Source organism: Ursus arctos, unplaced genomic scaffold (assembly GCF_023065955.2).
Source record: "Ursus arctos isolate Adak ecotype North America unplaced genomic scaffold, UrsArc2.0 scaffold_3, whole genome shotgun sequence".
NCBI lineage: Eukaryota > Metazoa > Chordata > Mammalia > Carnivora > Ursidae > Ursus > Ursus arctos.
Window position 1 is genome coordinate 15,036,804 of NW_026622985.1, and position 26,833 is coordinate 15,063,636.

Sequence of the window (26,833 nt, forward strand, 5' to 3'; positions counted from 1 at the left end):
TGATCGTGGCTTAGATCACATGAAGCACTTTATTCATTGGAAAGGAGTTTTAACTCCGGAAAAACCAAGATAATCCATCTATATGACAAAAGTAAATATATCAAAGAACACTTGAAATGCAATTAAACGTGTTTATTGAAATAAACTGTGAGTCATACAGATTGTTTTCCGTGTGATATACAGGTCATACATTTCTCCTAGTCATAGATGATAGCCAGATGAAACACAATAGTAGAAGAATCTAGAATAATAAATTTTATCACTAAGAGTCTCCCTAGAGATCAGCAAACCCAACCCTTGAACAGATGAGGCAACTCATGACCGGAGAGCCTGGCATTCTCCACTCTGCAAACGCTTGGGGCACTGAGCGCGTGCCAGGCACTTACTTGGCGCTGGGCATATAAAAGTAAACAGACCGTGGTACCCGTACTCAAGTTGCTCGTGGCCAGGCTCGTGGGCGACAGCGTCCAGGAAGCAGGAAATTAGCACACAGCCTAATAAGTATGGCGAGGACAGCATGCTCAGGCTACAGAGTGCCCCCAACCCGGGCCGGCCTGGGAGCAGCTCACAGAAGGTCCAGTGTGAGCAGACCTGGGAAGGACGAGCAGAAGTCACATAGACAAAGGGGTTGCGAAACTGCCCCAGGAGGGCTCGAGTGGGGGAAAGCACAGTGCATTTAGTGCATCAAAGGCGTTCAAGTACAGAGGAATTCCAGTCCTGGATTCTGAAGACAATGGTCTCCTGGCTCCCAGCACAATGCTATTTTTAGAATCGATCTGTATTTCTAGGTCTCCTGACAAAGAGGTGAGGATTCGGCACACACAGCAATAGTCTTGCATAGAGAAGAGGACACATACGTGGCTCGTGCTTACCCAGGTAGAGACATTAAGATTCTTAGACCCTCTGGTTTAAAATGTCTCTTTGAGGAATAATTACTTTGTATTAGAGTCTTTCATTTCCTCGCAAAATTTACACCAATCGGGGCATGCCATAAAGCTCTTAAGCCTGGGAGGGATCTTAAGGAATCACTTTGTCAGTGGCTAAGGGAGAGGTCCCCCCCGCCCCGGTGCAGGCAATATTGGGCCATGATCTGGTGAGAATGTAAAACTTTATCACAAAACGGACCAAAGCCGTTCTGCCTTTTATTATCATCACGTGGCAGCAATCCAGCCATTCTCGGTAAGGTCAGTGACAACCCTCCTCCCGGCCAAGGCAAGCTGCTCCCGCCGCCCCTCGCTCACGTCTGCCCCTGCGCCCAGATCCACCTGCAGGTGCGGAAAACACAGCTCCCAACACGGGCTGCACAAATGCTCTGCCCTTTTGTAAACACAGCTTGAGTCGTCAAAATCCTATATACAAAGAGCCCCAGATCAGTGTTTATCTTCCTACAGTCACGAGTTCTCTCCAGTGAAGGTTCTCGCTTCTCAAAAGCCTCAAATCCCTTTCGAGCTGGGGATGACGTCCGATGCCGCCGCTGGGGCGCTCACGGGCTTACCAGGAGCAGTCCTCGCTCATCCTCTCCGGCTGGGCCGTCTGGCAGGTGCTGGGCGGGATGAACACCGAGGGGTCTTTAATGCCCAGCTGTATGTCGAAAAACCGCGTGGACAATATCACACTGTAATTTTTGGTGAAGGTTTCCTGGACAGGGTAACAATCCTTGACAGTATAAATGCCGATCCAGGTTTCATCTGTAAGAGGAAGGTAAGGTGTCTTTTTAACATAGAAGATAGGCAAAATGCCTCTATTTTTTCTCTTGCGGTAAAATATACATACAATTCACCCTTTTAACTGTTTTTAAGGACGTTCAGTGGCATTAAATACGTTCACATGAAATTATCGCCACCACCCATCTCCGGAAGTTTGTCATCTTCCCCAGTGGAAACTCCGTGCCCTCTAACACTCATTCCCCATCTCCCCTCCCCCCCAGCCCTTGGCAACCCCCATCCACTTTCTGTCTCTGTGAATGGGACTACTCTAGAGACCTCAGATAAGTGGATTCATATAGTATTTGTCCTTGAGTGACTGGCTTATTTCACTCAGCATCGTGTCCTCAAGGTTCATCCAATATTATCCGTGGCTGAATATCCCATTGTTTCTTTGACCACATTTGGGGTATTCATTTATCCGCCGATGGACACTTGGGCAGTTTCTACCACCTGGCTATTATGGTTAAGGCTGCTATGAACACGGGTGCACACATATCTTTTTGAGTCCTGGCTTTCAATCCTTTCGGGTATACACCCAGAAGTGGAATCACGAGGTCATATGATAATTCTATGCTAAGCTTGGCGGAGGCGGGGGGATCTGTTCTCACACTGTTTTGTACTATTTCCCACATACGCCATGAAGCCTGGGTTTTTGAAACCATTCTAGGGTAGGCGTACGGAAGCATCGCAGAGAAGAGCTTCATGTCTATATGCAAAAGCAGACACTCAGAATAACGGGGGTAGATCTGCTCTCCGTGACTTTAGGAAGTGATATGAGATTGTAAAGTAGACCTCAGACAGATGTCTTCCATGTCACAGATCTCAGGACCATTCGATGTCAGAGCCAAGGTGGCAGAAAGGTACAGGCGATGCTAGAAGGCTGAGGTGTTTCAAATATGATGCTTAGATTCTGGAGCTAAACAACCTGCAGGAGGGGCGCCTGGGTGGCACAGCGGTTAAGCGTCTGCCTTCTGTTCAGGGCGTGATCCTGGCGTTATGGGATCGAGCCCCACATCAGGCTCCTCCGCTGGGAGCCTGCTTCTTCCTCTCCCACTCCCCCTGCTTGTGTTCCCTCTCTCGCTGGCTGTCTATCTCTCTGTCAAATAAATAAATAAAATCTTTAAAAAAAAAAACAAAAACCTGCAGGAGTACACCGGGTGGGGGCGGGGTGCAGGCGGGACTCAAAGCAGGTGCGGGGGACGTTAAACAATTTGCTTAAGCTTATCAATTGCCCTAACTACCCTTCCTTAATGGACTTAAACTTTCTCCCCATCACACTTCCCGAGATGCAGCGCTTGGCTACTTTATGAAGCCTTACACGATCTAGCTGACTTTCTGTCGGACCACTCTTGGACAGTGATCTGCTCCTGGGGCCCCCCGATGGAGTACTGGTCCTCAAACGTGGCATTCTGAGGAATGTCTAGAGGGTCCCAGGGCTCCGTCAGGGTGATCTTGGAGCACTGCTTGGTGGCTTGTTCAATCTGAAACATCACTCCATCCTTATAGAGCAAAATATATTCAAATAATCTGAAAGACACATATAAAGAGAATAGATCAGGACCTCATGTTACAATCACTGTGCCTTTTAAGTCAGCATACGGTCCAAACGCCTTCGACACAAATTACCCTTAGAATGGAACAAGTAGGAAAAAATAGAGGCAATCACTTACGTACTTATGAGCACTCGACACATTGACAACCTAAATACGAAATCATTACAATTCAGAGTCCAAAATTGAATATTGAATCATTGAGTAGCTATTATATGCCGGATCCTGTGCTTAGGCTACAAACAGGAGGAAGACAGGGCCTTGGGTTCACAGCTGGTTTGTGACCTTGTAGCCACAGGGACCCAGGGGGATTGGACCCTTGGCTTGGCTGAGTTCTCCCAGCAGCACCAAATCAGGACTTATTGGGGGCACTGAATGTAGCACAGCTAGAAGCTGCTGAGGTCAGACCACACACCTGCACCCCACTGTCTCCACTGTCAGTCACGACTAATGGGCTTCAGTAAGGCACAGCTGCGTGAGAAAGAGGGGCCCCCCATACCTGGAGGAAGCAGAGATGCAAACATTGAGGGGACCCCAGAGCGACTACTTTCCCACACAGTTTGTCCACGTGCTCTAGGCCTCGTCTCTCCTGCCCACGTGTACAGCCCATGTGTGGAGCGAGCCAGACAGATTCCCAGGCTGGGCGGGAAGTCTGCAGACACCCCCCCGAATCACCCTGCACACCGCGTTATCCCCAATCCTGTGTGGATCTTACAGCCAAGCAATCTTGGTGTTGGGGGAAGCCCTGTGTTTGATTGTCGACCCAAAACTCAGGCCACTGCTGCTGGTCCAGCATGGTGAGGATGTGCTCTGACCTCACACAGGGACATTCACGACACCCGAGGGCCAACGAGCTGAGAGGGGGGCTCTCCTGAGCAAACAACGTGAGACTCACCGTACCCCACAGCCTCCATCTGCCTCCAGGGCAAATGTTCGCCATCCCAAGGACAAGCTTACAAAGTATTTTCTTCAGAAAAACTATTATAAACCATCACTGTCTACATGGTCAAAATAGTACCACTATTAGGGTTGCGCTTCCGTTTTCTACGAGCCAGTATGGAAATGTAACCGTGGCCCCATTTTACGTGTTTAGATTTAACTATCCTGCTTCATTCCAGCAAACACTTGGCATGGCTTACGAGGGCCAAACACACGCCTTTTAGAAGTGGGAGTGACGGCAGAAAGCAAAGTGTTCATTTGCTATGATATCACTCCCACGAAAGTGGAGCCAATCTCTTATTAAAAATACACACGCAGGGTTCCCAACCTACTGGGAGCCCTTTGCAGGAGCTGGGGGGGGCTGTCACTGTTGTCTCGTGCCCGGTGAAGTCCCTGGCACATCAGTCTGAGCATTCATGTAAGGAGTGCGGACACATTACTCTCAATGTTAGAGGACTGTCCATTCATAAATACAGGACTCGGGACACAAATCCTGTCCCACGAGCCTTTCGGGGACAGCAGGCCGCACAAAACACCTGCACCGTGTGCCCTCAGGGAGGCTCTCTTCTTTATTCTCACCATTGGCACCGTCCTCTCGTGCCTTCCCAAGCCCCAGACGTCTCGCCTAGACAGTCAGTCGTCGCTCCTGCAGAACCCCCAGTCGTGTGCTGCTTGCACTGTAGTGACCGTCCCCTGAGCTATGCTCCATGGGCAGCAGGGGGGCGGTGGTCCTTCCTGAGAACAGCCCTCAGCCCCCGAACAGCACACTGGCCGGCCGGCCACCGTCAGCAGAGCTTACTGGACCTGAGGAGGACAGCTGACCCAGGGCGAGACGATCGGACTCCCCCCGAAGAACCTGTGGGGTTGCCACCCGAGGCCTGCGAGGCAGTCTCCTTATGTGGCCGGACATGTCCCCTGTAAGCTCCGAGGCAGTGGGAGGCTGTTTCGGACATGCGAACCGAGCAGGAGTGAAGAAGGAAGCAGGAGACGCGGTGGCGAGCTGGGACTCCCAACGGCGGTGCATTTGCTGGATGCGTTTCTTCTCCGAGGCTCAGTGTCTGGAGATCCCCCTGCAGAGTTATGAGGTTTCCTTTGTTGTAATAAACTTTGCTTTTTTCCGCCTGGAACTTTTTGTGTGACTCATAACCAGGCCTCATTTCTAATACAGTGGAGGACTCCGCTGTTCCACCTAGAGCCCCGGAGGACAGCCGCCAGCACAGCTGTCCTGGGAGGGACACCACGTGGCCGTGGCCGTGGCCGTGGCCGTGCGCGGACCCCAGGGCCACGGCCTCCTGGTCAGCGCCCAGCTGGGGAGGGGAAGGGGCGGCCGGAGAGGAACGCCGCCAAGTTCACCGCTGTCCCGGGGCCGGCTCTGCCCATGCACAGAGGGAAAATTTAATTTCAAAATGAGAATGCTAGACTTGAAAGAATCATCTGTGATTCAAACTGTGAACATTTATCCATTCTGGGTGGTCCGAACACAGGTGTTTGTTACAGCGTTCTCAGTACTTTGCTGTTTTCAAAATATTTAATTTTCTCACAAGAGGCCATCATCTGATATCGAGGTTATGTTGACAGTGTCTTAAGCAAAACAGAAAATATTCATTTAATGGGAAACCAAATACGGCCGTATAACTGTTTGCTTTTTATCAAAGTCCCATACGGACATAGATGCTAGTACCGCTCCATACTGAGTTTTGGAAAAGAAGCTTTTGATGATGCTGTTGTGGCTTGGGTATGGATGTGAACACGATTCCCAGTTAAGAGGTAAGGTTCTCCATCGCAAAGAGGATACAGGCTCTGGTGCCTGATAGAGCCATTAGGTCAAAATGCAGAGATCAGCCAGGGTTGAAATGAATCATCCGCCTGGGATGCTGTGCGGGTAATAACCCGTAGACCCGAAGGACTGGACTGACCGTCTTCAACCGAAACTCGATCCCGGGAAGCAAGATCAAAGCCTGGCTCCGAAGTGGAGGAAGCCGGGAGGACAGGAGTCACAAATCACACCCCCGGGGTGCAAGCAAGGTGAGGTGCTGGAAAGGGCCTGGAGGACAAGGCAGGCAGGTCAGGCCTGGGTCAACAACAGCCAGCAAACTCCTCCTCGCTGGCCAGACCCCAAGCAAAGCACAGCTCCCGGGAGGGCCCTGCCAGGCCTCCGCTGCGCGCAAGGTCAGGCCGGACGGGCCCGGCCAAGGGGTCAGCAGGCTGAGCTCTCCGCACCAGCCTCAGTGCAGAAGAGGCGCCCAGTGCCCCATTCTGCCTCTCTCCTCGTGGGACCAAGGATGTCTGTTGCTTTTGACAAAATTCTCAGGCTTCACTGACCATTTCTGTTGTTCCCTGAAAATCCATTGTCCTAAAACTGACGTTCTAGCAGCCCATGTTTTCCAAAACACTGAAAACCTGTAGAAGTTTTATATCTTCTGTTTTTTGTAAAACTGATTCCTGTCTGAAGTAAAAAATAAAAATTAAAAAAAAATCCCAACAGTACAGAAATGGAAAATGAAGTAAAAAATGTCCAGGAACTCAAACTTATGGAAGTAACAACTCTGTGCCTGTGTCTAAACATATATGGATATTTTTATTTAAATTTCTTTAAATTGTGGCAAAAGACACATGACGTAAAATTTACCCTCTTCACCACGTTTAAATGTGTAGTTCAATAGAGCAAACTACATCTGTATCCTTGTGCAACCGACCTCCAGAATTCTCTTCATTTTGCAAAACTGAAACTCTGTGTCCATTAAGCAGCTCCCCACTTCTCCCTCCTCCAGCTCCTGGCAACCACTGTTCTACTTCCGGTCCCTGTGAACTTGACTCTCTAGGTGCCCCATGGAAGTGGGATCATACAGTCGTTGTCCTTTTGCGACTTTGTCACTCGGCATCGTGTCCTCGACGTTCATCCATGCTGTAGCATAGGGCAGAATCCCCCTCCTCCGTAAGGCTAATATTCCACTGAACGTAGAGACCACGTTTTGCTTATCCGTCCATCTGTGTGTAGACCCTGGCTTGTTTCCACCTTCTGGCTATTGTGAATAACCCTGCGACCCTGCTATGAGTATGCTGTGCAAATATCCTAGAGACTTTTTATTACATGTACTCGACATATTTTATAAAAATGAGTGAATACAGTGTTTCTTAACCTATGTTTTAAATTCGACCATTTGTCCTTGATATCCTTCCAGGTCAAAAAATACAGATTTATGGAATCCATTTTTCTTAATTTACTATGAAATATTTTTAAAAGGCAGAAGATAAAGGACAGGTGCAATGATTACCTTTGTATCTACCACGTAGATTCAATTATGGTGACATTTTGCTCTATTTGCTTTATCTATTTTCTAAATATTTGCTAAAAACAAAGACTTTCTGCCTCCCCACCACACTACCATTATCACACCTAAGACATTAAAATTCATTCCCCAATGCCAGCTAATACCTGGTCCATAGTCAGTTGTCCCCCAAAAGTGTATTTTAAAGTTGTTGTTTTTTTTTAATCAGAATCCAGGGCACCTGGGCGGCTCAGTCGCTTAAGCATCTGCCTTTGGCTCAGGTCACAGTCCCAGGGTCCTGGGATGGAGCCCGGCATGGGGCTCCCTGCTCAGCGGGGAGTCTGCTTGTCCCTCTGCCCCTCCTCCTGCTCATGCTCTCTCTCTGTCTCTCTCTTAAATAAATACATAAAATCTTTAAAAAATAAAATAAAATCAGAGTCCAGCCATGTTTCAAGCATTATATTTGGTTGTTAGGTCTCTACTGTTGTAAAAATCTGGAACACTACTCCTACCTTTTTTATTTTTAACATGACCTTGACTCCGGTCTGCACATTCCCCATTCCAGATTTTTGTCAGTTTCTTCATTTAACTTGTTCCTCTAGCTCCTGTCATTCCTCCAAACTAGACCTGAATTCTAAAGGCTTGATGTAATTTGGTTAAAGATTTTTGGAAAGAAATTGATAAGGCTGTGTGTTTCATGAGGTGTGACAGCAGAAGACAGGTGATGTCCCATCCCTGCTACTAACTTCGATCACCAAGTTAGATGGTTACTCCAGATGTCTCCATCATGAAGGCGTTTCCTTTTACAGTTAGCAAGTAATTGGTCAGGAATACTTATGATGCTGGGAAGAGCCTATTAGCCAATAACTGTCACCTAATGGTTCTGGGTAAAACCATTTCCCGAATCAATTATTTCCCTGGAGATTGGGATACCAATGGTATAACAAATGACATCTATCTTTTTATCTATTTATCTATCAATCATCACCCTGGACTCAAGAATTTTTATATATTCAATGTATGACAATTAAGGTCATCGTTCCATTCGATGCTCAGATTGTCACAAGTTCTGTCAGTGGGAGCTCCTTCTAGCTGGTGTTTGTGGCCCTGACGTGGCCCCGTTAGTGTTTGAATGCTTATATATATATATATATATATATATATATATATATAATATATACACCGTGGGTGTGTACATACACACACACACACACACACACACACACATACACACACCATGTTTTGCTTCAGTCATCCCCTACTCATGAGTACTTAGATTATTTCTACAACTTGTTAATATTAACAAAGCTGAATATAAATTGGAGATAAACGCTTTGGCCTTTCTGTGTTTACAACCCTATGAAAAGTTTATAGACCAGAATTGTTGGATCGAAGGAAATTTCTATTTTATATTTTACAAGGTACTAATGTTTTCCAAAAGGAATTAGAATTTTTTTTTTTTTTGAGAGGGGAGAGGGGGAGAGGGAGAGGGGCAGAGAGAGTCTCAGACTCCCCGCTGAGCACAGAGCCCGATGCAGGGCTTGATCCCACGACCCTGAGCTCATGACCCGAACAGAAACCAAAAGTCGGACCCTTAACCGACTGAGCCACCCAGGCGCCCCAGGAACACTAGAATTTTTACCTGGATGTAGCGCTTCATTCATTTCTTCCCATTAGAAAGGTCCTAAACGTTTACCCAGTTATAGTGCGGCAGGGGGAGGCCTTTCCGTCTCGTTTTCCTACTGTAGGGTAAGGTTTGCGGACGGCACGAACTGCACTGTGAAAAAGCTCAGGTCAGGAAATCGAGGTTCCCAGTCGACTGCTGCTGGGCTCTGTGATCATAATTTTAATCTCCCTGTTTCTCATATGTAAAGAGAGGCTAGAATTTTGAAGCTCGAAGCATGACTATGAAGATGATTTGAGACAGCAGATATAAACCGTTATACAAATGCAAGGGATTGTAGCTCTGTAGGAAAGCCTGCGAACGGTTGCGTTTACGGTCACCCGTTCATGTTTGACAAGGAAACGACTCATCTCATCTGCGCACAGAAGACTTGATCGGCCGTGTGATGACGAAGGGCTGGTTCATCCAGGCAGGACAGAGGATAAAGGAGAGAACGGTCCTGAGGGCCAAAGTGGACCCCTCCGGAGCAGACCCACAGGCATCTCACCCTTTCTCGCCTGCCTGCCTGTCAATACAGAGGCTGAGGAAGTATTCTCATCGACTCACTTCCTTTTTTTCCCTTGGAGCTGGGGGTATAGTTGGTTCTGGCCTTGGGGATGTAAAAGGAAGTCTGTTGGAAGAAGAGAGCCCCTGGAGATTTCTCTTCTCTAGAAAAAAATAGACCCCCTGTCCTGCTCTGTCCTTCATTTCCTGTCTTTGAACACAGGGAAATAATGCTTGGAGTGGGGACAGCCACTTTCAGGCCACGAGGCAACAAGTCAGCATGGCGTCTTGCAAGTGTGAGCCAACTTTCTCTGAGAATGGCAGAGAAGATGGATGGAGGAGAACCAGGGGCCGTGGTGATACCGTTGAGTCCGACCTAGGAACGCGCATCCCCGACAGTCTGAGGTGAACTACAACACGTCCTTAGAGTTTCAGCGTCTGTCAGTCAGATTTGCGGACACGTGCAGCTGAAAGCACCCTACAAACAGGAAATGCACTGCTTTATCGTTCTGATCTATCCGGTGCTTTCCAATGACTCTCTGAGAGCCTTTCGTTCCAGAACGAGCAGGGCCCAAGGATTTGGCTAAGCCCAGAACCCACGATATCAGAGCCCGGCTTGGGCGCTGATAAACCAGAAAGGCTACTGCCGGTGTAGCCGAGAGGCAACTGTTTTTCTGTCTAGAATCAGAGTAGCCGAGGGGAAAAAAAAGGAAGGAAAAAAAAAAAAAGAACAGTCTGAGGCAGACGTTTCAGACTTGGAAATTCCACTGGCTGACACATTATTAGCTTTTTTTTTTCTTTCTTTTTTAACCAGAGGAGAATATGAGGCTGAGAGCATAACGAAGTCGTAAATAATGTGCCAGGCCTGGACTCTGGGTCCGCTCTCCTACCAGACTCGCTCTAATTCACTTACCCCGTGCTCCTTCCCCTCCTTCCACCGGGGGAATGGGGGGGGAGGAGTGGTTCTTTCCATCCACCTGTAACTGCTTGGCCCCCCAAGATACCTTCAACTGCAGAGAAGGGAGTGGGCAAATATAATATTGTGGTTACAAAAAGGACTCTGGCTTTTAGGGAAGAAATTGGGCAAACTTGGATTTGTCTAATATGCCATATACCAGATCGGGGACGCACGCCAGCTCTCTGACTCTTAGCAGGAAGAACTCACCGGCAGCCACTTGCCATCCCGGCCTGTACCAAGATTGAGTTACACCCGCCGGTAATTATGAGACAGAAAACCAAAACCCTATTTCCAAATTGTTGTGTCAGACAGCAACTCATCGTGCAGGCTGACAGCAACCACATATAACAAAAGGACAACGAAGTTACTTGAGAACAGAGCCCTAGGCAAAGCGAAATCAAAGAACAATTATGTGTGCAATTTAAGGAGCTGTAAGATGATGGGCTTCCACCACTTGGATTCGAGTTCAAAAGAGGAAAATGTTGCTCAAGAAACTGAAGAGATTTCTTTTTTTTCCAAGAATGTTTCAGGATGAATACTGGCAACGTGCAGCCATATACTCTTTCAGCAGATGGAAGGTAAAAGAAGTTCAAGTTCAAGCTGTCTTCTCACCATTGGAAGGAAAAGCATCATTAGTACCAGGATACCCATGTTGCCACGGCTCACAGTGAGTTCTAGAACGACACATCAGGGGTGTTAAGGAGGTTGGGAGGGTACAAGGCTAGTCAGTCCCTCCAGCCAGTGCTACGCTTCTCAGGAGAAACATACCAGTCGCCACTGCGCGTAAACAGAAACACAGGGGCGCCTGGGTGGCTCAGTTGTTAAGCGTCTGCCTTCGGCTCAGGGCGTGACCCTGGAATCCTGGGATCGAGCCCCACGTCGGGCTCCCTGCTCAGCGGGAAGCCTGCTTCTCCCTCTCCCGCTCCCCCTGCTTGTGTTCCCTCTCTCGCTGGCTGTCTCTCTCTCTGTCAAATAAATAAATAAAATCTTTAAAAAATAAAAAACAAAATAAATAGAAACACAGACGCCCTTGCAGCTAACCGCTTATGAGTCTAAAATATAAATCTTATTTTTTACTTTCACTGGGATTTGGGATGATACTGAATTTAAGAAATAAAGACTAATGTGTGAACACAAGGATCGCTCTCTAATGAAAAACATGATTATCAAGTCGAAAACACAGTGGAGGTGGCGCAGAATGCTCTCGCTGTGGGAAACAAAGAACAAACAAAAAACAGAAGCAGTGACTTAAAGGTACGATTCCAGAACTCTAGGTAAGACACACAGAGACCAAAAGGCTAATGGTAAGATAAGCGATGTGGGGCAACGTGGGGCAACAGGGGTAAGAGAACCAATCCGTGTAAGTAGAGATTGTACAAGGAACAAGGAGAGAAGAGAGTATCCAGCCTCCAGAAACAGCAGATGAAATTTCCCTAGAGCTGGACAGAACCTGGAGATGTTAATAACGCTCCAGGATAACAGAAACAACCTGCAAAAACGAGGACCGGAAAAAAATGTATTAAAACTAACGCAAACGTAGTTTGGTATCGGACTTCCCTTTTTGTGCCATAAGCACAAAACACTATTGTTATGACCCAATAAATTGTGTACACCCCAAAATTGGCTGTATGTAAAACGGCAGTAAGTGGATGTTCTCAGGCATTCGACATCTCTGGAAGTGGGGGCGCCTGGGGGGTTCAGCTGGGTAAGCACCTGCCTTGGGCTCAGATCGTGATTCCAGGGTCACCGGATCGAGTCCCGCATCAGGCTCCTTGCTCGGCGGGGAGTTTGCTTCCCCCCCCCCCCCGCCCCCGCTGCTTCCCCTGCTTGTGGTCAAGCATGTGCTCGCTCACTCTCTCTCTCAAATAAATAAATAAAATCTTTATCAAAATCCCTGGAACTGTACCACCACAGCCATACCCTCTCTGAAGAAAATTAATTGAATACATTTTCAAGCTGAGACCTGAATCAAAATGGAGGATTCAGGTAGATAAGCGTATCAGCATAAAAGATACTGCAGCGCATAATAATAAAAGGAGTAAAATCACTTATGGTTCTTTTGTGGCAAGGCTACTTAGAAGTTTGTGCAAACACTCCCACAATAGAAACTCCTCTGTGTTTAACAAGTAAAGCAGTTGACCTTACAGAGGCTTGACTCAGCACGGTGAAAGAAGGAACGAGAAATCACCCAAGCACTTTAAATTCCTTCCAACGTACTGAGTGGGACCTAAATACATACCTATCCTTTACAGAAGAAACTGTGTTCTGGTGACAGGAAAGTGGGTTCCCAAGCTTCGTCCCCTCACTCCTTAGGACAACTGAGACATCACGAGGGAGGCTCTCGGGGGGGGTCCCAAGGGCAACCCTGACAGTAACTGGAGCTGGACGAGGGTGGGGGGGTCGCTGTCCAAAATACAGTATGTGACGAAGGGGACCGGGAGAGGGCTCGATTCAGAGCGAGAGGAGACTCCCACATCCAGAGGAAATAGATAAACCACATCAGAACACAGAACATGACATGACACTTCAGTGGGTATTAAATCGGAAGTAGATTCTCTTCCCAGCGCCTCTGCTCCCCACTGTCCACTGCCCCGTTCCTTCTGGAAGGAGAGTTCCACGTTCTTGTGTTTTCTCTACATTTGCTGCCACTGCCTCCCCCATGACTACCAGGGCCCCTCTGCCAAGAGGTGTCCCTGGGATTCCTAAGGAGACACTGTTCCCTCTTGACCTCAGCCAACTCAGTAACTCCATAGGTGCCCCACCATCTTCCTCAGAGGCATGTCTGCCTTTCTCAACTTGACATCCTGGATCATCAGCTTCTTGATGACACGTTCTGAGAAGAAGGACTTACAATTCCAGAGAATATAAGATGTACCTCAGTAAGGGACTTGGTGAGTGGTGTGGGGGGAGTTGTTTTAGAAGCTTTGGAATCAATGCAGATGGTCCGGCTTACCATGGTCCTCCCCGCAAGTATGTTTGAGCAACCTCAGAAGGCCTTGCGTTCATCATGGCTGAACGTGGATGCCACACCAACTAGTCTGGTGGTTCATGGAGCCTCATACATTCCTTCTAAGTTAGAGCTCACCTGTAGCTGAAAATGCTATGTCAGACCGAGGAACTCATGTGGCTCTTGGCCCTGTGCCACCATCTTCCTATCTGACAACATCTCGCTTGGCAATTTCGGAGCTGCTCCAGGGCAGCAGGGTCTCCGGCGCTCTGATCTGAGGGTTTGTGTCCCTCCCCCAACCCTACCAAATTCATGTGTTGAAAACCTAATGTCGAAGGTGATGGCATTACCAGTGGGGTCTTTGGGAGGCAATTAGGTCAGGAGGGTGGGGCCTTCATGAATGGGATTCATGCCCCTATACAAGAGGCCCCAAAGAGCTAGCTGGCGCCTTCCACCATGTGAAGATACAACGAGAAGTCTATGAGCAGAAGAGGACCCTTACCCAACCATGCTGGCACCCTGATCTCAGACTTCCAGCGTCCAGAGCTGTGAACAATGAACTGTTGCTTATCAGCTACCCAGTCTCTGGTATTTGTTACGACAGACTAAACAGACTAAGACACTAGGGGAGCTTGGAGGGGTTACTTTGCTGCCTCTTCCAGGGCAGACTGATGGCTCTCACTCATTGGCACAACTCACACTCTGGAACTTTCCCAGTACATCTAACCTTAGCCACCACTGAAGCAGCCTTCCATGAAGGAGCATCACAGGCTTTTCGTCCAGGAGCAGCTGTCTTCTGCTCAGAGGCCATCTGTCCAAGAGCTTCTCCAATCTTTAGAGGATCTGAGGGTCATGGAGGCACCCTGCTGGGGGACTGAATCTTCACACAGCCTCTCTGTTCAAAGAGGCCCTGAGCCACCACCAAAAATACTTAGACTCCATATAGGCATGAGTGTGGGAAACACAAAAAATCACTTTCTGCCATGGGAACCATTGGTGCTTGGGAAACTTCCAATGCCCATATTGGGGAAATTCTCTAAAATCAGGACTGAGGAGCAAGAGAAACACTGAAGATAGTGTTTGACGAGGGAAGAGCAGGGGACTAGGTTGTGGATGAAAGGAACCCGGGGGGTCCATTTCTGGAGGTCATGGTATGCTGTCTTAGGGGGTCACTACAAGCCTGCCTAAAAACTTTTCAAAATATGGGTAGGCAGTGCCATTTGATACCAGCAACTGTTCTTGACAAAGAAGATCCGTGATGTAGAATATAAATACTTAATAAACCCTAAAACCATTCCATAAATCCACTAGTTGATTGTTAAAAACGTAATCATGAGGAAAAAGACGATTGGGAAGAAAAAAGGATATCAGTAGATAAGGTGAAGTTGTTTCAGAGTTCAGCGAATATCATGTACAACTTATGATGATAAACATAATCTTGATGAAATGGAAGATTTCCTAGGAAAATATAAATAACCCAAACTAACGCAGAATGGAACAGAAAGTTAAGTAGATCAATAACCAGAGGGAAAAAATCCTCACGATGGCTTCGTGAGATCTTAGATCTTTGATCTTAAAAAGAGATCAAAGAGTTAGTTCTTCAAAAGGAGTTCGGTCCTAATGGTTTCAGGAATTAATTTTTTCCAACCTCAAGGCTGGCGAGCACAGAGACATATTGAAGGCTTGCCAATTCTCTGACAGTTTTACGGAGCTTCTTCTACATTAAAATAGAGAAAGCAGAAAAATAAAAACTAAAGAACAAGCTAAATTGTGGCCATGGATTAAAAACAAATCGTAAATAAAATGTTAGTGAGTCAAATCAAGCAGACTATTAAAAGACTACTACAAAATGATAAATGAGTATTGTAGGAGTGCCAAGATGGTTTAATGTAAAGCGATCTATTAGTACAAATCACTAGGTTGATGAACGTTAATATCCATGCTGATTAGAAGAAGAAATTCTTTATAAAATAGGTCAGAAAAAACTTTTACTGAACTCGATGGCGTGTCTTTGTTAAACCAACAGCCCATAGGGGACTTACCTGGGGAGTATTAGAGAGAGTCACAACAGAGTGAGAATCACAGGGGGTGTGACATCACCGCAGGCATGTCATTTTGCCCTTCCGTTTCTTCTTTATCAGATTGCTAGTGACCAAAAACAATCAGACTCCATATAGGCGTGGGTGTGGGAAACACCAACAATCACACTCTTCCAGCTGAAATGTCTGCCGGTGGGAGCAACCTTCCCGAAGGGCAAAGTTGTCACAACCTCAAAAAGTGCAAATCCCTCTTCTATCAGTTTCTTATCTAGGAATGTGTCCAAAATACGTTAAAAAGTGGTACGCATCTGGGACGCCTGGGTAGCTCAGTCGTTAAGCTCTGCCTTCGGCTCAGGGCGTGATCCCGGCGTTATGGGATCGAGCCCCACATCAGGCTCCTCCGCTATGAGCCTGCTTCTTCCTCTCCCATTCCCCCTGCCTGTGTTCGCTCTCTCACTGCCTCTCTCTCTGTCAAATAAGTAAATAAAATCTTTAGGGAAAAAAAGTGGTACGCATCTAATTGCCCACAAATACAAGGTGTAGTCATCTGAACAAGTGGGAAATAGACGGGAAACAAACATGACTCCCCCACAATAAGGGACTGCTTAAAGAAGCAGGTCTCCATTTTAATTTTAAAATCATATCCACAGGAATAGGAAAAGAAACCCAGAAGCTCGGACAGCAGGGTTCTTAGTGCCGTACAGCGGGATGATGAGTCATCTTTACTCTCGTTACGTTGCTCTTCCGTGTCACTTAGATTTTCCTCCATGAACAGGTACAATGCTAGTAGTCCCAAAGCATGAAAATGATATTTATCCACGCAGCACACATTTACTGAGTCTCACGATGTACCAAGCACTTCTAGGTGCTGGAGGCTTGGTGATAAATCAAACCGATAACATTCTCTCACTCACGAAGGCGAGACAGACAATAAACGCCAGACACATTAACTGACCAGATGATGTCCCCCAGGGATCATGTCCCGTGTCCGGAGGAAAACAGAACGAGATGTGATGGGGAGTGGCTGGTGGGGAGGGTCGCAGAAGGTCCCTCTGAGGAGAGGGTGAGCTGAGACCTGAGTGAGGAGAAGCCAGGAGTCCAAAGACGATCGAAGAGGACTAGTCAGTATGGATGAGCTTGCATGGTGTGTTGTTAAGTGAAAAAAAGTCTATTGTGAAATAGGAGGTGCTTGGGTCTGCATGCTGTGCGACTCAGAGTCACCTAGGACAGGGGCACCTGCGGCACAGAGGCTGAGCATCCGACTCTTGGTTTCAGCTCAGGTCATGATCGCAGGGTCATGGGATTGAGTCCCGTGTCAGGCTCCGTGCTCAGCGGAGAGTCTGCCTGTCCCTCTCCCTGCCCCTCTGCCTCTCCCCACCTCATTGTCTCTCTCTCTCTCAAATAAACAAATAAGTCTTTTTAAAAATCACTCAGGATATTCAGAAGACATTAGAATAGTCATATCAGTTGAGCAGTTATGGATAATTTTTACTTTCTTTCTCTTTGCAGACCCCTATTTTGAGTATCCTTCTACAATAACTAGGTCACCATTATTACTCATTCTCTCATTCAATTATCCCCAAAAATCTAATTCTGTGGTGCTGGAGGTAACAGCAACAACCAGATAAAATTCCTGACCGTGGAGTCTTGCTTTGGGCAAGGGGAGACAGAGGAGATGAGGGGACGGGTTTAAAAAGCATGAATAGTATGTCAGATAGTGGTAAGTGTCTTGAACACGAAAGCAGTGAGGTGCTGTGTAGGAGAATGTTGGCAGGAGAGAGAGTCTGATTTGGGAGGGGGCCATGCAGCTTTTTAGGGAGAAGGCTTTCTATGCACAGGAAACAGCCACCCAAGTGCCAACAGGGGGGAAGCCTGCTGAGCCAGGGGCTGGAGGGGGCTGGCAACGAGCAGCTGCTGCCCGCTCAGAAACAAGACATGGGGGGCAGGGAGCGGATCCCTGAGGGCGTCCGGGCCCTTGTAAGGACATTCACTCTGACAGAACGGCATTGGAGGGTTTTGAGTGGATGAGTGACATGATACGATATTTCTAGAAGAATCATTCAAGGGGCTACGTTGAGAACAGACCCAAGGGGGCAGGGATGGAAGGAGGACCCGTTAGGAGGTCAGTGCAAAAAGCCCAGGCAAGAATGATGAGGGTTTGGGCCTTCACAATGACAGTGAACACGTGGTCAGATTCTGGGTCTGTATCAAAATGAGAGTGGACAGGATTCGCTTCTGGACTCCTAGTGGCAAGTAGGAGAAGAACTCAAGGATGACTCTATGACTGATCCTGAACAACCAGAGCTGCTATGAGCTGAACCTAAGAAACCTGCAAGAAGAACGTTTGTTTTTTCTGTTTGTTTGTTTGTTTGCAGGGGAGGCGTTAGTGTTGGGTATGCCAAAGCCATGACTGAGCTGAGGGCACCAAGAGAGGGGTGTAGACAGAACAGTAAAGGCATGGCAAGCCTGAGCCCTGGGACATGTGACCACTGATGGTCCACAAGAAGAGGAGGAAGAGCAAAGGCAACTGAGAAGCAAAGGAAATGAGGTGGAAAAAGAGACACTGGAAGAATGTGGTCCGTGAAGATACCAAGATGGCGGCAATGAGCGCAGTACAATGAGGAGTGATAAAGGCTCATTTGTTAACAATGAGAGGAGCAGGCCCAGTAGAGTTGTGATGCTCAAGGTCTGATTGGAGAGGGTTCAAGAGAGCAGAGAGGTTAGAGACTGGACTTAGCATAAGATTGGCTTTAAATAGAAGGGAAGAATGGGGTTTCAGCTGGTGGGATCAGGAGAGGAATTTTTTCTTTAAAGATGGGTAAAATAAAAGAAATTATGAAGGGGAAAATAGAAGATTTTTACTGGAATTGGGGAAATATAACACTATCACATTTATTCCAGGAAAAACAAACCACTAATTGGTGGAATATTTTCAGATCTTTGGGCACTCTGCCCCTGACCGCCATCTTCGAGGGCAGAATCAGGAAGAAACAGCTCAAGGTTGACAGAGAGAAGTAAAGATGTTTTCAGAGCAGTTTGGCAACCACCTCTGGCTTCTAGTTATAAGTTAGTCTTACACCCCACCAGTCCTATTACTCCGTGGGGCTTGTCTTCCTTGGCACTAAGGCTGCTCACTGCCTGCTTCTCCTCGGCATCCCAGCATCAACCCTCTGAAATCCAGGGTCAACAGACCCACTGAATTAAGACTCAAAGCAAACTTTACGGGCTTCCAAGAAAATCTCTTTCTTGAAGAAAAACTCAATTTTGCAAATCAGCATGGTTCATTTTCGAAGGATCAAAAGGCCACAAGCAGTCAGACTTCCTGAGCTAATAAGAAAAGAAAATGCTGGCTCCCGCCATCAGAGATCAAGGGGAGGGAGGAAAGGCAAAAAGAGACAGTCTCCTGAAATTCTGAAAGTTGTGATTTCTTAAAACGGAAGCCCAATCCACGCAAAACGGGGTTGTGATTAAATAAATTTGTGGAGGGGCGCCTGCGTGGCTCAGTGGGTTAAGCGTCTGCCTTTGGCTCAGGTCATGAACTCAGGGTCCTGCGATCGAGCCTCGCATCAGGCTCCCCTCCCTCTGCCCTTCTCCCTGCTTGTGATCTGACTCACGCGCGTGTGCGCTATTTCTGTCTTTCTCTCAAATAAATAAATAAAATCCTTAAAAATAAATAAGTAAATCGATTGATTGAACACTTCATACTAATTTACCTCCCCCAGCCACATAGATGGATTCTGAGGATTTACAAAGACAAAGTCAGAGAAAGTCAAAAGAAGACAAACAAACAAAATAATAATAATAATAATAATAATAATAATAATAATAACCTGATCTTCCCTTTCCTCTCGCTCAACAGTGTCATCTAAAATCACTAGGTAGGGCCAGGCAAGGTAGGCATCTGTATGGTCTAGCCTAGGGTGCAGAGCCCAAGTGGGGTGAGGGGACCATGTAGGGAGGGCACATCACAGCAATGCACAATTGCTACCTACTGCAACCAATAATGGCAGCCAGTTTTCTCTGAGAAGAGACCTCCAAAAATGAACTATGTGCGGGTGGAATGGAATTGGAGGTTCTGGTATAAATATATATATGTATTAGAACTGGAAGCTTAGCAATGTATGTACATGTAAATTTGTGTGTATATGTATGTGTAAGTGACTGTGTGTGTGTGTGTGTGTGTGTGTGTGTGTGTTCAAACCTCTATCATACCCTTGCTTCGTCCACGGAGAGGGTCTAGGAGCCATATCACCTAATAGCTATGAGCACAACTAGAGAAGAGGTCTCGGCTTCTCCAGTAGAAGTAACCAGAGCTCCGGGTTCAGAAGGGGCTTATTCCAAGACTCTAGCAGAGAGAGTACAGATGATTTTGGAACACTTAATTGTGGCAAAAAGCAAAGAAGTGCTCAAAGAATAAGAGATACATGTTTAAAGAGCGTAAAAGCCAACTTAAAGAGGTTCCCGCTGGCCAGATCTGGGACAACGTGAACATCAAAACAAACAGTGAGAACAAATGCAATACAGTGAGAATCCTTGAGTCCAAGCTGATAGAAATAAATGAATAAATTGAGTGTCATGAAAATGGGATGTGTACATGGTTTTAAAATCTCTCTCTACAGGGGCGCCTGGGTGGCTCATTCAGCTGGGCAACTGCCTTCGGCTCCGGTCATGAACTTGGGGTCCTGGGATCCAGCCCTACGTCGGGCTCCCTGCTCAGTGGGGAGTCTGCTTCTCCCTCCCCCTCTGCTGTGCCCCCTGCTTGTACGTTCTATCACACTCTCTCCCACTCTCTGTCAAATAAATAAATAAAATCTTTTAAAAATAATAAAAAATAAAATATCTCCCTACAGGGGCGCCAGGGTGGCTCAGTCAGTTGAGCATCTGACTCTTGATTTTGGCTCAGGTCATGATCTTAGGGTCCTGGGGTTGAGCCCCGGGTCAGGCTCCCCACTAGGCGTGGAGCCTGCTTAAGATTCTCTCTCTCTTCCTCTGCCCCTCCCCACCCACTCTCTTCCTCTCTAAGGAAAAAAAAAAAAACTTCCTACAAAATACTTATTCATTACAAAGCTAAAAAGTGTCACTTCACACTGAAGAAACCTTGCGACCGTTAGTTAATCAAGTAATTCCAGGGAACATCACAATGCGGTAAGAACAGAGGACTGCCTCCGTGGTGTTGCTACCACAGGGAAATAACTAGAATCTCATCGTAAGGAGACATTAAACAAACCCAGATCAAAGCACATTCTACCAAATCACTGCTTCGTAATCTTCCAAAGTATCAAAATGCAAGGAAGACTGAGGAACTGTTCCAGCCAGAAAAACACGGAAAAGACAGGACACTTAAATGCAATGCTCGAATGTAAACTGGGGCCTTTGGCTATAAAGAACATAAATGAACAACTGGCAGAACTTGAATGAGCCCCGAATTTCCAATGGTAGAAATTAATCCGCATTAATTGTCAATGTCCCGGTTTTTAAGGCCGTGTCGCAACCGTGCAGGAGAATAGCTCTGTTTGCAGGAAATGCACGCTGACGTCTCTGGGGTGGTGGGGATATCAAGTTGGCAACTCACTCTGCAATGATTCGGGGGGGAAATGGCTATGTCCTTACTTTCTGTAAGAGTGAGATAGTTTCAAAATAAAAGAAAACTCTACATTTGGAGGGGAAAACACTCTTATCCTGCTGCTCAAATGCAATGATCGTTGAAGTTACCTAGCATGATAACAGCCGTCGGGATTAATCTTTGACAGCAGATACGAGAAGGAAGACTCGTAAGCAATGCTATTCATGCCCTGGAATGTTCGGGGGTGGGGTGGCACACAGAGCAGAGCCTTCTGAGTCTGCAGTCAGAGCACTTAAGGGTGGCCCCTCATTTCTCTGCCCAGGAACACAAGTTTAGGTGAAAAAGAGAAGGAAGAAAAAGCATTTTGATTTTATCTACACAAAGGGACACGCTGAGAAAAAAAGGTCGAATCCATGTTAAGTTCATCACCTCGCAGTAGGAATGGGAATCAGCCCGATATAATAAAAGTGCAATGAGTGCATCCATGGTATCATTTCATCTCTAAGGGAAAAGGCCTAAACACTCTGTAGGAAAAACATTGTAGATCATTAAAATTAAATTCAAAGATGAAAAACTGATGTCCTGAGAAGTTAGGATCTTGCTGCGGTGAAGCCAGGACTGGAAGCCATGTCTGACATCCCGTGACTCCCTCCCTGGATGTCTGTGCTCTCTCTGCTACGCTAGGTGGCTTTCTCCAAAAATACAGAAGAGAAATGATATTCTGTTCTCCAAGAAATAGAATGCCCAGGGAAAACTGAAACAGACATGAACTGGTCAGAATTTGAATGAGAATCCACTTGCCACGCCACTTAAGACCTATTTTTTCTTTTCATCTTTTACCACCTCCCCCCAAGATCCCCAAACATGTAGGATTGGGAGTTGATTAGTCTTCTAAGGTATTATCCCTAACGTCCCCACACATATTCTCTTAATGCCTCTCTGTTCACTCCACGTCAGTAGTGCCATTAATTCCAACCCCCGAGCCACCATTTTGTAAGTGGGAGCAGTAAGTTACTGGTGGCCTTACAAAATTCATTCAGTATTGCTTCTCCCACAAAGTTCAACATGTTCGTGGGAATATGAAAATAATCTTCTTGCTTTTCCTCAGTCTTCCAAATGTAATACTTGTGAGTTTAGTCAAGGAGTCAGGAAAGACACTTGGAACCAGAAAACAAAATAGTATCAATTACTAATAGTCCCCATTTTCTGCTAAGGCTGTCTTATCTGAAGCTTGTAAAGTTGTTTAATCTTTTCCATCATCTCAGGGAAAAGAGAGCCTGGAAAGTCCTAGTCATTCCACAGTAACTATCAGTGGGATTTTCCATAACAATCTGGATGCAAAATAAAAATCTTAAGAAGTTGATCCAATTCTGAAACTTACTTCTCAACTTACTAATAAATATGAAGAGACAACCCATCCATATTTTCTTCAAATAACATCTGGTTTCTTGGCCAGACTGCTAATACCTGAAAAAGTTTCTGAGTTTGTTCCAGCAAATCTACATTTAAAGAGCTTAAAAATGCATTTATGCACTAAACATTCTTCTCTACCTCTGACTGAGGGCCAGAGATGGGACTGTGAGACAGCATCTTGCCAAGAAACTGGGAAGAAGGGGAATAAAACTGCCTTCTCAAATCTGAGCTGTGAAATCAACACTTGATAGGTCAGGACAAAGAAATGAGAAATCACCAACCACATGGGGCCGAAAAACTTCTAGGCCAGCAGGATTTGGCTGTGACCCCGCTAAAGACACAATGCACACATATAAAGACTATATGAACCGATCGCAGAATCATCGATGAAGAAGGGTGGCTAAGACAGCTTGAAGGGTACTCACCAAGCCTTCCTGCAGAGTGGAGGGAGTCTGGACCCGCAGGGTTGGGGTAGCTTAGAACCAGTGACAAGGCATCTTTCTGGTGAAAAATGGACCCATCACTGAATCTCAGCCCCATTCCCTGGGCTGGCCTGTCTTACTCATGATGGAAAGCTCAACATTGAGCATCCAGCCTGGCCTAGAGCAGGCAATCATTAGATTCAGTGACTTTGCTCCAACTCTTTGCTCACAACCTCCTGATTATAATTTGGCTCCCACATAGTTCTGCCTACAGGGAGAGAATGACCTAGTCTTGCGGATCTGAGAATCCTGGCCGCCATGCCAGCCACAGCACTCACTGAAGTATACATTTTAGCTGTTAAGCCTGCTTCCCCCGAGTCAGCTCCCAAAGGAAGGGCCCCTGAGTGCCCTGCCCGGTCTAGTTTCTGAGCCTACAGGCTGGCAGCGGGTCTCAGGGCCACGGTAAACTCACCAGGATGGTGATGATGGTGGTGGCCATGGGGACAACTGTAGCCATGTTCTAAGCACATTCAAGGTGTCAGACCCTGCACTGTGTGCTTTACATACTTGAACTCATTTAATCCCCGCCACAATCCAACCCATTAGACACTATTACCATTCTCATTTTGTAAATGGGGAAACTGAGGCTCAGAAAGCTTCAGCAATTTACCCAAAGACCCACACTAGGATTCTGCACTCAGACTCAGATTTGTCTGACTCTAACATTTCATCTCTTACATTGTGAAAATACGAGCTCTGGGGGGATGGACCCTTACCCTTCTCCTGACCACACTCCTCTGCTTCAGCAGTGGGCTCTGAACCATTCCAGTCCGTCTGCAACACGACTGTTCATCAATACACCACTACCGGACCAGCCTTCCCGTCAGTGCACAGAAAGGTTAGCAGTTTATCCTCAATCGCACGTGCACAAAGCCAACCCTGTCTCCGTGAATCACGTCACTATCTATTCCACGCCATCAGAAGCCAAAAATGGGGGCCTCTCCTCGACTCTTCCCTCCCCTCACCTCCACCATCAATAAACCCCTTTAATACTTCCCAAACCAGTACGCTTCTCACCACGACCTCGACACAAGTCTCCCAGGTCAGGTGTTTGCTTCCACTCTTGCTCTCCTTTATTCTCCACCATACATCCAGTGATTATTCCATAATCCAAGCATGACCTTCCACTGTTGGACAATCCTTCAGCGGATCCCAACCTCTCCACGTCCTCTGTGCTTCTGTCCTAACAGAGACTGGTCTGCAGTTCTCGCAATACATCCAGCCCGGTATGCTCCAGGCCATCCTGGAATAGACCCACATCCCCCCAGAGCAGTCTTCCCTCCTCCGGTCACTGGTGCAAGGCTTTGGGACTCGCTCATGCTCCAGCCGCCTCCAGGAAGCTTGGGTTAGCTGCCCATCTGAAGTGTTCTTGTCACACACAGCATACCCTCATCTCACTGGGTGGGAATTCTCCTTCATGTGACTCCACCCACAGACTGTGACCTGTGGCTCAGGTGACCTGTATAAACAGGCTCAGGACCCGCTCTGTTTACACAAAGTGCTTGCCATGAAAAAAATGCATGATGAACGCATGACAGTGTGGTTAAGAGCACATGGGTCAGAAGCCACCCAGCTTCCTCCAGTCCCAGATGTGAGGTCTGGAAAAAAATGTTGACTCTCCCTGGATCTCAGATTCTCTGTCTATAAAATAGAGATCATAAAACCTCCACTGTCACGCCGTTGTGAGATTTTCACATAATATGTGGACATTCCTCAGCACTATGCCCAGTATACAATAAGTGCTCAAACACTGGTTGTCGTTGACTGTTACTCTGACCTTTGAGACAGAGCCACGGTGTTCTTTAGAGGCCTCAGAGATCCTCCCGGCCCCCATGATGACTTGGCTGCTCCAGCTCTCCTCAGCACACATTGTACCCTTCCAAATGCATTAGCTTCCATTCTCGAATATACTGCTTTGAAAGGTTCTGTCCCTTCAGTACTTTCTTCTAGATGCCTAACACTTCAACAAATGCTTCTAGGTGAAATGACATCAAAATCTGCCCCTGATCTGACTGCTCACCAGACCCTTAAACCACGAACATCAGACGCACCTCCTAATCACAGAAACGCCCCTCAGAGAGGCCAGCATAACCCCGAGAGGAGCACACATAGGAATTTCCACAGGAAAGCTGTGGAGTGGACAGGGGGTGACTCCAAAATAGAAATCAGGTCTCAGAAAGACGACATCCTCTCTCACAGCAGATGTGGAAAGGTGAATTATGAGACAAGTGGGTTTAAGAAAATGGCATAGCTCCTCTATGGAATATTGTGCAGCTATTAAAAATAGGTCGGGGACCAACCAATTAAATGGCGATGAAGAACGCATAAGAAATGGTGTGTGTGTATATATATATATATTAAAAAACGATGTTTTTTGATCACATATGTCACACTTGCTTTAAAAAAATTTAAGGAAGTAGACAGAAATTTCAATAGTTGTAACAGGGTGATGAGTTTGTGGGCGATATTTTCCTTGATTCCCCACACCTTTTGCAGTGTCGTCCTATTCCTTTAAAAAATGCAACAAGAATTCTTAATGTATATGCATTCGGCGTGCCTCCCTCGCAGAGGACTCCTGGAAGAGACCAGATGGTGTAGATGAGACGCCCAGAGCCGCGGGCCTGACTCAGCAGCGTGCGCCCCGGGGCGAACGTGGGCACCGGGCCGCTGGGATGCGATCCCGCCCCTGCCCGGGTCCTTCTCCACCGGCCACCGCCCCGCTGAGTATCTCGGAGCACGGTGAGCCGAGCCCTCCCGCCAGCCCCCGACCGGGCCGCCCCCGGCCACCCTCCCTGCGACTTTTATCCTCGGCAAGAGGGAGGCGCCGCCCCCGCCACCTCGGCCCCTCCGGGCCGCCCCGACGCCCACCCCGCGGCCCGCGTACCTCTTGCAGGGGATCAGCGCCTTCCGCTCGTCCAGCACCCGCACGCGCTGGTTAAGCCCGTCGTAGGAGAGCAGGGCGCGGCTGTTGCGCCCGCTGCTCTGCCGGTACAGAACCTGGCGGCCCTCCCACTGCTGCGGCGCCTGGCACGGGCGCGGGGTCCCCGGGACGCCCCCGGCCCCGGCCCCCGCCCCCGGCGCCGCCGCCCCCAGGCCGCAGAGGCCGCCCAGCGCCCAGAAGCAGAGGCCGCCCAGCAGCCAGGCGCGCAGGGCCTCGCGGGCCACGCCGAGCGGAGCGCGCCCTGCCATCGCCGACCGCAGCGCCCTCCGCCCCGCGAGAGCCGGCGCGAGCCGCAGGGGGCGCTGAACCGCGCGGGCGCCGCGCAGCCTTCCGCCGGGAGCCGGAGAGCGGTCTGGGCGAGGCGGCGGCCTCCCGCCGCGGCCTCCACGGCGGCTGGGATCCGGGCGCGCGAGGTGCGGGAGCCGGACCAGGGCCCGGGAAGGCTCTGGTGAATCGCGGGAGCTATTTCTGCCTGGGCCGCTGCCCGCTGCGGCTTCTGTTTTCACTTGCTCTCTGCTGCCAACAGGAAATGCAGTGGCAGTGGTGCCACTAGCATCCTGACGGGCATCCGCGCTTTGAAGGGGGGCGGGGTGGGGAGCGGGCTGGTGAGAAGATGATTCTGCGCTCACTGAAGTGTGCCGCAGGTAAGCACATGCTAGGACACCAGTTCAAGCTCAAGGTCGGGCAGGCAACGCTACTGCGCTTGCAGTGCCCCCACACTGCTTGCCCCTTTGTCAAAATTGACACCTTCTTCCTCCAAATTAGAAATGGAAGGGTCCCTTCCTGAAGAAATGATGTGGGTCATTCACCATGACCCGTTTCAAGCCCCCAGTCTTAGTAGAGAACCCAGGGGACTAGG

General features: G+C 47.9%; 1 protein-coding gene across 1 annotated transcript; it reads right to left on the reverse strand.

Annotated features, from left to right (window-relative positions):
- Positions 1–117: 117 nt before the first annotated feature.
- On the reverse strand, positions 118–26,496 carry EPDR1 (ependymin related 1). The gene is made up of 3 exons (XM_026503126.4): positions 25,918–26,496; positions 3,025–3,233; positions 118–1,688 (listed from the first exon to the last, which is right to left on the reverse strand). Exons 1-3 carry the CDS (start codon positions 26,220–26,222, stop codon positions 1,492–1,494), a joined length of 711 nt encoding a protein of 236 aa, XP_026358911.2. The 5' UTR covers positions 26,223–26,496; the 3' UTR covers positions 118–1,491.
- Between the last annotated feature and the right edge of the window lie 337 nt (positions 26,497–26,833).